The 11761-nt window shown below is 40.1% G+C and overlaps 1 protein-coding gene across 1 annotated transcript in view; it reads left to right on the top strand.

Moving 5' to 3' along the window:
- The window catches only part of LOC106067902 (uncharacterized), a 19403-nt gene extending 7990 nt beyond the window's left edge, over nucleotides 1-11413 (top strand). Inside the window, exons 3-6 of the mRNA XM_056041990.1 lie at nucleotides 3570-3697; nucleotides 5725-5881; nucleotides 7415-7563; nucleotides 11201-11413. Of these exons, the coding sequence (XP_055897965.1) occupies nucleotides 3570-3697; nucleotides 5725-5881; nucleotides 7415-7547 (418 nt within the window). The 3' untranslated portion in view covers nucleotides 7548-7563; nucleotides 11201-11413. The remainder of the gene's footprint in view (nucleotides 1-3569; nucleotides 3698-5724; nucleotides 5882-7414; nucleotides 7564-11200) is intronic.
- The last annotated feature ends 348 nt before the right edge of the window (nucleotides 11414-11761 follow it).

Raw genomic sequence — 11761 nt, 5'->3', positions numbered from 1 at the left:
AAACCCAACAAATTAAGTCACATCTGCGAATACTAAAGTTTTAGTTTCTCTTGTTTCTATAAAAAACAATGATGAATTACAAGTAATTAATTGTCTAACTGGTTTCCTTTTTTTAGCGGCCCCCGAAAGGGGAAAAGACGCTATTAGTTTTGTGCGAAATATCTGTCCGTCTGTCCGTCTGTCCCTCTTTCCGTCCGTCCCGTTTAGATGTGTTAAACTAGAAAAGATATTGAAAATCCGACATCACAATATTTTAGACCATTCAAAGTTCTGATGCAACGGCTACTTTTTTTTTCCTGAAAGCGAAAAATCTATTTTTTTTAAATCAGTTATGCAAGCAGTTTTTTAAAGAGAAAAAGCTAATTAGTATGCATTTTAAGTTAGACCTAATTTAGAACGAATAGTAATCTTATAAACTTCATTTTCTTTTTGTTTTTTTTCTTTCTAAAGTAACAAATGTTCCTAAGAATTCGAATAACAGATGCAGTATTCTGTAGGAATTGAGTTCATCATTCTAAGCTCATCTCTCAACCATGTTAAAAATAAAAGTTTTATGAGTCATTGGGTTCTTCCATTATAAACATTGTATGGCTCATTAAGTTCACACAGTAAGGCAGTGTGAGTAGGAACTCATTGATTTCTGAGCATCATAGAGAAGTTCAATTTGTATGTTTTCCTAGACTGCACTTAAATTTGATAGTTTTTAGGCCGTTCCAAACCAACAATATCTTAAGTAATTGTAACCTTAAGAACTATTAATTGTTAATATTTGTGTATGTGTGGACCAGATTCTTATTGAATGAAAGGCTTGGTGAGTCATTAAACCTAGTGTGTATCTATTCTGTGCTCTGTGGGACAATATTGACCTATGTGATATACAGACATACAACACATGAAAACTCCATGAGGAAACATAATTTTACACATGGGAATATAGTATTCACTTTTTCCCCCCGGGTTACTTTGTCAAGTCAACATTTGAAGGTTGAGGTCATATGCTTCCCCAGAATGTGTGTTTGTAGACTGCTAATGAACATTTTTTTATTCTTTCCTTTCTGTATTAAAATTCATTAAAGGTCAATATTGAATATAGAAACGCTAAACAAAACAAAACAAAAAAAAATAAATTTTAAAACAATTACATTAAGTGAATACCAGGAGAGGCTCGGTAAAGCGCTTAGCTTCCGAACCGAGGGTCCCGGGTTCGAATCCTGGTGAAGACTGAAATTTTCAACTTCGGAATCCTTGGGCGCCTCTAAGTCTACCCAGCTCTAATGGGTACCTGACAATAGTTGGGGAAAAGTAAAGACAGTTGGTCGTTGTACTGGCTACATGACATCCTCGTTAACCGTAGGCCACAAAAACAGATGAATTTTACATCATCTGCCCTGTAGACCACAAGGTCTGTAGGGGGAACTAATTAGGCCAGGTTCACATCTAACTTTGCATTCACTTGCACCTATCCTTTTATCTGCAGCACCATTGGGGCACTACACAAGATCTGTCAACCTTCTTTCTCCATTCTTATCTCTCATTTGTCTTTGATATAATTTCATTTGGATGTTCTTTCTGAAAATATTGAAGCCTGCCTGGGTGGACCACTTCGGGGGCCGATTTTAAGTTTGTGTTTCCACACAAACTGTCTTTGTAACCTTGTTTATATTGATGTAGGTCTTGTTTTGTCACTTTATAACTGTGTACACACTTTTTTTATACAGAGTGAGTTGATATAAGCTTTGTAGAAATACAAAGCAGGTGTTGTATAGCCAGAACTCACAACAACGTCTGCCATTGCATTAAGTTAAGAGTTAATAGTGGTTGAACTCTATAACTTCATAATGTCTGGAATCACTTTATTACTCAGCCAATATTTGAATTCAAAGCTTATATCAACCCACACTGTCTTTCGATCTATCTGTCTGCGTGGTACAATTTTCGTACATTTTTCCCTACATTCTTTTCTTGGATTAAATTACAATTCTTAACAAATTTTTTACTGTACCTAACAATATACGAATCATCGCAAAAATTAATGAATGAATTAATAAGTAATTGTTGATTACTTATTTTGTTTGATATCGACAAATGGAAATACATCTTCAGTTGTAAATGTGGCTGTAAATGTGAAGCTATTCCCGTCGAAAAGTGATTTTTTGTTTCAAAAACGTATTATTATAACGTATTTGTTTGTTTATCTAATTTTGGTTCCGCAAGGTTTTTAACGCCGGAAGTGGTAATGATCTTAAGCCCATGAAGTGCTTCCAATGGCATGCGTCTCAAATAGCCTCTGACAACCAGTCCAACTCCTGGCCTTCACGTGTGGCTCAGTTACTGAGCCTGGCGGAACCGTTACCACAGACAGGAGAATAGGCAAAGGCGAGCAACTGGCGCCTATACCAGTAAGCTTCGGGCAGGAGGGGCTCGTTAGTCTTGGTTGGCTAGCCATCTAGGAGAAGGAAAACTCTGAATCCAAACCTCTGCTGCCCTGAGGCTATACCCAAACACGGGAAAGGCTTCGAGGAAAACTCAGGATCTGGTGACCTCTAGGCAGACTGTGGCACACCATGCTACAGCCTGGCAGATCCTGATCCCAAACTGTATTGGATACTCCGTTTCTTTGGTCACATCAGTTGCGTGGAGAGGGGGGAACTGCCGTGTGGGCGACATCGTTCCGACCATAAACAATGCCCAGGCTTTCATCTCACTTGCTATCTGTGGACGGGAGTGTCTCTCCGAAATAGGGCTTCACAGCCACATGAGGAATTGTGCTCTGAGATAAATCATAGTGTTCTACGACTGAAGGAGGCCAATGATCTAATTTATAAAGTACAGCAGTTACATTCTTTTTCTTCTTCTTATTTTAGCCAGCTTTTTAACTGCTGAGCTGTCAGCTCTTTTGCAGACTGTGCCAACGAAAGATAGTGTGCTGTTTACAGCCGCTACATTAAAAGATGAGATAATGACCTTCGACTGGTATCCATGAGTCAATCTACGCATTTTTGTTAATCAGTGATTAAAGTCTACCAAGTCGTTGGTTTTCCTGGCAGCCAATCCTATGCTCTTATAGCACGAGGGAAAGAGGAGCACTAATACAAATCCTTATCAGCTTAGACCATTGTGTGTCATGTTTACTTGAAATTTGTTGTCTGCTAAATAATGACGTAATTAAATCTTATGAATCTAACCCTCAACAGGGCCGGCCTTAGATAATCGGAGGCCCTAGGTAAAGTGAATTTGGTAGCACCAAACAAAATTTAAAAAAAAAAAAAACAGCAATGTTTATAAAACCTAGTCATGCTAGTGACTCCAACATAACATTGGGAACAAGTTTCGCTATTTTATCTTGAAACAATATTATTTTTCAGTCCTTTTTGAGGTCTCCACCAATCAGAGGCCCTAGGCAGCTGCCTAGTTTGCCTATGCCTAAGGCCGTACTGCTACCATCCTTAACACACAGGCACAGTCATTTGTTTTGCAATTAAAAAAAAAGAAATATGTAAGTCTATATTAAACAGATATATTCTAAAAAGAAATCTTACAAACCTGTTTATAAACATTTCTTTCTCCAGGAAGAACGATGACCTACAAAAGTGTTTTGACGACAACAAAGATGACTGCGAAGATGAGTTTTTCTTAGCCAAGGTTATGAGAGGACCTGAGGCGTTAAATTTCATTTGTTCGGCAGAGGGCAAAGAAGGTTTGAGCATAATTCCAGCTTGCTAATATATATACACACTTTAATTTGTTGATTCCAGGCCATATTATGACTGTCTAAAACTAGTGCATATTAAACAGAATAAAATATAAAATTATTTGGAAACGATAAGACTGTTAGCCTTAAGAGAGAATTTACTTTCCATAAAATTATAGTTTCCTGTATCACTACTGCCGACTCTTTCATAACTTACGCAAGATCTAATGAAGGTTTTTGAAAGTTTAAAAGAAAATTGATCGTGTGTATAAAGAAAGTCAATCACATTTTTTTTTTGCGGCCCCGAAAGAGGAAAAGACGCTATTAGTTTTGTGTGAAATACTTGTCTGTCTAACCATCAGTTCGTCTCGTTTAGATATCGTTAACCAGATAAGATAGTGAAAATCCGACATCATAATATTTTAGTACATTTAAAGTTCTCTTTTCTAAAAGCGAAAGATCTAAGTTTTTAAATCACTTATGCAAGCAGTTTTTTTTTCATAAAAGTACACCACTTTTACAATTATTCACTATTAATAGTAACAAACACGGGAGGCTCTTTAGTAGGGGAGGTGGATGGATATCTACCATATTATTAAAATCTATGCATTTGGTTTTAACTTTTTGTGAATATTTTTTTTTTTACATTTGTATTGCAACGTTATGTAAATTCTGTCCTACTAACTACTACATTTAACCAAAAATAATGTTTACTTTTTTTAAGAGAAAGAAAAAATATTTAGTATGCATTTAAGTTGGACATAATTTCAAACAACTATGTTTTCATATTAACGCGTGAACTGCAGTGCAACATCTCGACAGTATCGACATGACTAAAGAAATTTTTTATTTTTTTTTTAATGAAAATGTTGTTTTTTTTTTGTTTTTTTTTAGGATTTGAAAAATAGATTGACTTATATATTCATAATAAGACATCAGTTAGACCAGATTTGCATTTAACTTCTCATTCATATTCAACAATTCTTTGGTCTTCTTGACCACTGGGGCACCACACAAAATCTGTCAACCTTCTTTCTCCATTCTTCTGTCATTTGTCTTTGATAGAATTTCATTCTTACGTTCTTTCTGAAAATATTGATACCTGCCTTATTACCTGCCTGGGTGGACACAGACACAAACTGTCTAGTTGTATCTGTCCAACCCTCTTTCTTATACATTGCACAGCTTCTTGTAAGATTAGTTTTGAGAAAAAATGTGTTTTGCAAACAAGACATCTCCTCAACAATGTCCAACTAAAACAGAACACACTTTGCAATCGCGATGTCTACAGCTGATGCTGTTCGGTATATGTTAGATTCCATATTACATCTTATTATAGTTCCACACACACTGTCCAAACTTGCGGTCTGTTGGGTGGTTAACGTCACATCCTGTCTTTGTTTATACATGTAGATTCCAGAAAACCACGGCTGCAGTGTCATCTTGCCGGGGTCACAAGTTGTGACCTCTATCTGTCACTGGACATTGCTAGTACCTTTTGGAATAACATGCAAGGACACGTCACATCCTGTCTCTGTTTATACATGTACATTCCAGGGAACACCCGCTGCTGTGTTATCTCGTCGGGGTCACACGTTAACCTCTTCCTGTCACTGGTCATTTGTAACAATATTATAGATGAGTAATTAGTGCTGCATTATTAACTAATTGTTACATTTTTTTGGCTTTATTCGTGAATTTAGTGATTCAAGTCCTGTCAGGTTTAACTAATAATTGTGAAAGGTTTTAACTTGATCCTTTTTGGAAATAAAATAAAAGACAGAGTGAATTGATATATGCTTAGTAAATAAGAACCACAAATTTGAAACTTGATGTTTGCCACTTGTAAAACTCCCTTACTAGCAAAGTAATTTTAAATTGAAAAGTATTTTTAGCAAAGAGTATTCTTAATATAATTTACAGCATGGGTTACCCCCTTCTCAGCCCCCCCCCCCAAAAAAAAAATCCCTAAAAAACAAAATGTCATCATATCATAACGTCAAATCTGAGGAAATTAATATTTTCTTTACCAGGGCTAGATTCCATCTCAGACTCTCCGTGTGTCAACGATCAAACTACTCTCTTGTCAGCCAAAAAAGGGTGCACGAAAAGCGTCCATTTTAATTCGAGTTTGTCCTCTTACAACGACATGTCTTTTGATGAAGTGAATGAGCACTTAAATGTTTGCTCGTAAGTTAAGTTCCTTTCAAGTTAAAGATTTTAAAAAATCGTTATGCCAAAATACCTTTATGGCAGTGATGCCCAACCTAATTTAACATGCAAGCCAATTTAATCTCTGACACTCGAGACATTTTTCAACAAAATGTATGATGAGGGGGATTTTCTACTCTTTGTGCAGTCGTTTTGGCTGGCTGGGTGTAACTACGTTGAGGGCCGGATCTGGTTTGCGTGCTGTAGTTTGGACATCACTGCTCTAGGCATACAGAAGTTTACCAACATTTATGATATTGTAATAACTTAAGTGAGGCAACTCAACGAGGACATAGACGTTTATTTACATAGAGACATGACAAACATAAAGGGCATCTGCCTTGAGTACAACATCTCCATATTGGCTCTCTCCTTGGGCGAAAATCGTTAGTCTCTTATGTCAACATCCGACTTGTCTGGTCACTGATAGTGCGCACCTTCTTTCTGCACTATCTTGGATGGCGGTGCGCATGGCAAAGTCATAACATTGCCCCCGTCTTAGCACTTTTCGTCCCGAAAAGAAACACTGCAGCTGAGGTTTGACAGTTCAGGTGGAGGTCGATCAGTGGGAGCCACAGGCGGCAGGGAGCATGTTCCTCACGAGGCCATCCGCATTGTTTTCCTCCAGTGCCGCTTTCTCTTTCTCCAGTTGATCAGGCTGTTGTTGCGTTACTTGCAATACACTTTCATCTACTTTACTCCCCATCCTATTGATTTGTACACGCATTGCATCTATTTCTTCCTGTATCCTGCTAAAGAACTCAACAATCCCAAGTTCAATTTCAAATGTGTAGGTCTCCGGATCTTCTTCTTCATCGATCAGGGCTTGCCGCAGACGATCCGTGAGCGTTTCCCTGCTACCGACGGATTTTAAACCTCGGTCCCGAAGCTCTTGTCGTAGCTCTTTAATTGAGAGCTGTTGTAATAGCTTTAAATATGTCATTGTAATCAAAGCCTACCTCCTCTCGTTGAGTTGCCTAAAATCCCACTTCTGACACCAATTGTAATAACTTAAGTGAGGCAACTCAACGAGGACATAGACGTTTATTTACATAGAGACATGACAAACACAAAGGGCATCTGCCTTGAGTACAACATCTCTATATTGGCTCTCTCCTTGGGCGGAAATCGTTAGTCTCTTATGTCAACATCCAACTTGTCTGGTCACTGATAGTGCGCTTCTTTCTGCACCTTCTTTCTGCACTATCTTGGATGGCGGTGCGCATGGCAAAGTCATAACAATATGAAAGCGAAAAAAGATTTTTAAAAAAAAGTCAAATTTTGAAATATAGGGGAATAGATAGATATTGATAGTTCGTAACTCAAGGCTTCTTACATTCGTTCTTAAAATATAAGCATTCTTTTTTTAAACAGCATTCCTTTAGCGAGAAGCGGGACCCATGAATGGACCTGTCATGCCGCTAATGAGTTTGTGTAAAAGCATAACTCTTTTGTAATATTGTTATATTGAGTTGCAGGATTTATTTCATTCAAACTATCGTTTACTTACAGCTACTTAGATCAAGAAAAAACTTGCATTCTGGAATCACTAAAAAATCGTTGTGGCCAAAACTTTGGCAACTTTGCTAAAAAACTTGTTGACATTTACTACCAGCCTTCGGCTGAGGTGCTTTACTGTGATTAACAAGCTTGTCAGATCCGTAAGTTGTTGTTTTTAAATATATCTATTCGTCAAAACAAAAAAACGAAAGCGCTTATTGAAATACACTCTATTAGTATTTTTACTTTAAGTAACTATAATATTTATCTTCATCTTAAATGTGATTTATAATTGAACACTCATTTATCGTTTTGTTTAGATTTTTGTTTTTTGGTGGGTAAGGATTAGGTGGGAGAAGGTTTCTGTGCTGCACTTTTTGCTCTTAACAAACACAACTCAGATCAAGTTGGGATTCGAACTAAAGCTCCTTTGATAGGTAGCCAAGCGAGCGGTTTCTAGCAGTTATTTATACATATTCAATATTGTTATAAACCTGGTGGTGGCACAAATGGGGGTAGTGGTGTGTGCGTAGTCAGCCGACGCAAATCGCCCCAGGCCAGCGCTAGACGAGCGGTCAACCGTGACGAGTTACGACGGTCAGCCGAGTCGTGTGTCAACAGGATGGTTCGGGAAGGATCGACGTCGTGAACAGAGCTCAGTAGCGTCACGAGAGTTGTAGTCATCTGACCACCTAGAAACGTCGAGCGGCGTTCTGCCCGGTTCTAGAAGGCCAGTAGGGACCCTATATAAGAGCGGAGGCGACGCAGTCAAGACGGTTCAGAAAGCGGGTTCACGACAGGAGTTCAGAACACGGTCGACTACAGCACAGTTCAACGGTGTGGTTCTGTACGGAGCATTACGACGGTTCAGTGCGGAGTACTGTCAAGTACAGTTGAGACGAACGGCGTCTTGATCTTGGTCTGTGATCGAGTCCGACACAACGAGCCCAAGTGTGTGAAGTCAGTCCCGAACTGTTGAACCCAGTGCAAGCCCGGAACGAGACGGAGAAGCCAGTGCAAGACTTGATACGGCGGAACGGTGTTATTGGAGAGATATTTGTTATCGCAGAGCTATTTGTACTGTTCTACGTGCTGCCAATTGTACAGTATTGGCTGTTATTTATGGACATTAAACCTTTACGTTATTTTGGAGCCCTGACTTGTCAAGTTCTTTAAGTTGGTGGTGTATGGTGCAGTTTGCAGAGAGCCTGGATAGTGAGATTCGTAACAACTGGTGTCAGAAGTGGGATCGGATCGGAATCGGATTGGATCGAATCTACTATGGCTCGTCTGAAACTGCTGTACGAACTTGAATTTAGAGAACTGAAGGAAGAACTCCGTGGACGAAGGCTGAAGGCATATGGAAACAAGGAAACTTTACAAGCCCGCCTCCGAGAAGACATGTTGGAAGAAAAAGAAGATCCGGACACATATCTTTTTGAAGTCGAACCTAGCTTGCTGGAACAGTTCACCAGTATCATGCAGGAAAAGATGGCAGCTATGCAGGGACAGATCGCCAGTAGCAAACAGGAGCAGATTGCAGCTATGCAGGGACAGATCGCCAGTAGCAGACAGGAGCAGATGGCAGCTATGAACTCGGGGCTGGAATACACCAATTCCAAGATAGATGCCATGAACACCAAGATAGCCGCCATGAACCAACGCATACCTGCTGTGGAGGAGAGGATCATCAACTCAGACGTTCGTTCAGATGCTAAAACCAGAGAGAGGAGCCTTGGCGGTGATCATGAGGACCCATTGAAACCTGACGAAGCCGTTGAGAGACATATGCAAGTCGAGAGACACCAGCCAGGTTCGAACCTAACAGACGTTGGTCCAGTTGCCAAGACTGGAGAGGAAAGTCCTGATGGTGGTAAAGAGAATCCAAGGCAGTCTGACGTGGACTTTGATGGACATTTGCAAGATGAAAGTCATCGACCAGGTCTGAAACCAACAAGCGATTGGCCCGATACTGAGACGAGAGAGAGAGGTCCTGATGACGGTGAAGAAAGCCGATTGGAGCCTGAGGCCGAAGACGAAGTGGAGTGTTACCAACCTGCCCCACGAGCATGTCCTCCAGACACGGCTGAAAATGATGACTTGTCCCACTATTCCCTGTCCTATGGATTTGAAACCCATCCCAACCCTTCTCCGCAAAGCCCTATGACGTCACCTCTTTGGCCAACGATCTTGGTATCCCCAGCCCTTACATCCTATACTTCTCCATGTGTCAAGTGGCTGCCCTCAATACCGAACGACAAGAGAGCGACGCGACCACGACATCACTGCAGTCACATGAAGGCCAACTGGCGGAGAAGAAGAAGGCTACTTTTGTTGAATGCAAGATGGATGACGATGCAACCTCGATATCACTGCAGCCACATGAAGACCAACTGGCGGAGAAGAAGAAGAAGGCGACTTTTGCTGAGTGCAATATGGATGACCATGCGATCACGAGGTCGATACAACCAGATGAAGGCTAACTGGAGGAAAAGAAGAAAACGCTTACTAAATTTGACGTGGGTGGCGATGAAAGCACGACGTCAAGGCAAACAGGTGAAGGCTAACTGGAGGAGAAGAAGGAAGCTGACTGCAACATGGATGGCTCCATCAAGCTCAAGAGGCAAGCCAACTGCCACTGATCGACCCCCGCCTGCAGCGATGAAACTTTACAGCCAATGTCATGATGTTGATTCTGTCCGGGACGGACAGATCTAAGGAGGGGGCAGTGTTATAAACCTGGTGGTGGCACAAATGGGGGTAGTGGTGTGTGCGTAGTCAGCCGACGCAAATCGCCCCAGGCCAGCGCTAGACGAGCGGTCAACCGTGACGAGTTACGACGGTCAGCCGAGTCGTGTGTCAACAGGATGGTTCGGGAAGGATCGACGTCGTGAACAGAGCTCAGTAGCGTCACGAGAGTTGTAGTCATCTGACCACCTAGAAACGTCGAGCGGCGTTCTGCCCGGTTCTAGAAGGCCAGTAGGGACCCTATATAAGAGCGGAGGCGACGCAGTCAAGACGGTTCAGAAAGCGGGTTCACGACAGGAGTTCAGAACACGGTCGACTACAGCACAGTTCAACGGTGTGGTTCTGTACGGAGCATTACGACGGTTCAGTGCGGAGTACTGTCAAGTACAGTTGAGACGAACGGCGTCTTGATCTTGGTCTGTGATCGAGTCCGACACAACGAGCCCAAGTGTGTGAAGTCAGTCCCGAACTGTTGAACCCAGTGCAAGCCCGGAACGAGACGGAGAAGCCAGTGCAAGACTTGATACGGCGGAACGGTGTTATTGGAGAGATATTTGTTATCGCAGAGCTATTTGTACTGTTCTACGTGCTGCCAATTGTACAGTATTGGCTGTTATTTATGGACATTAAACCTTTACGTTATTTTGGAGCCCTGACTTGTCAAGTTCTTTAAGTTGGTGGTGTATGGTGCAGTTTGCAGAGAGCCTGGATAGTGAGATTCGTAACAATATTAAGAAAAGGTCTTATGTATACAGACTCTATTATCTCCCATTGACAGACGTTCATGTATAATGAGAAAATATAATAGGCATTGAGATAACTTTAAATTAATACTAGTATTTTTTGAAGGCTTTTTTTTAAAGCGATAATTAATATGTAAATATACCTGAGACTTTTCTAAATTCACTAAAAATGAATATTTCATCCATTAAATATAATTTAGCTCATGGATAAAGGTTACACAAATATATAACTAAGTTTTATTTTATTTGAAAAGTTTTAATTGTTGATTTGTAAAATTAAGTTGTTTTTTGTTTTTTAACTCTTCAGGTTCTCTGGAATCGAGAATCGTACCCCTTATCCTTTCTGGTGCTGGAAGAAGACGTTAAATTTCAACCAGCTTCACGATTCAAATCTTATGATGTCCAAATTTTTTAAAAATATGAATTAGTGAAAATACTCATATTTAACTATGTCCAATATATTTCAAAAATACTCTTTTCAAATATTTGAATCAAGGAATAAAATAATTATTGATGTGTTTTTGATATCTTTAAAAAAAATACATTACTAAGAAGATATTTATAATTATTGGTTAGTAAGTACACTAAGCCATTACTAGATTTAGCAAGCTTAAAAAGGAAGGCGTAACAGAATAGCCCCTTCTCTATCCCATAAACGCTATAAAAATCATCTCAGATGCCATTTTGCCCTCACTGGCATTGGGTAAAGTAGCTGGCAGAAGATAAACTCTTAAAAAGGGACGCACATTTAAGGCCCAAAAAATTCCTCGTAGACGACAGTCGCAGATGACGAAAGAAAAAACTTAAATAGACACTGGTTGGACACCGGCTTTTTCTGCATTAGATGTGGAAAAAATATTCAGGTCGC

This window comes from Biomphalaria glabrata, chromosome 9 (assembly GCF_947242115.1).
Source record: "Biomphalaria glabrata chromosome 9, xgBioGlab47.1, whole genome shotgun sequence".
In the NCBI taxonomy this organism is placed as follows: Eukaryota; Metazoa; Mollusca; class Gastropoda; family Planorbidae; genus Biomphalaria; species Biomphalaria glabrata.
Note: the sequence above shows the minus strand (reverse complement) of the source record. Positions and strands in the feature narration are given on the sequence as shown.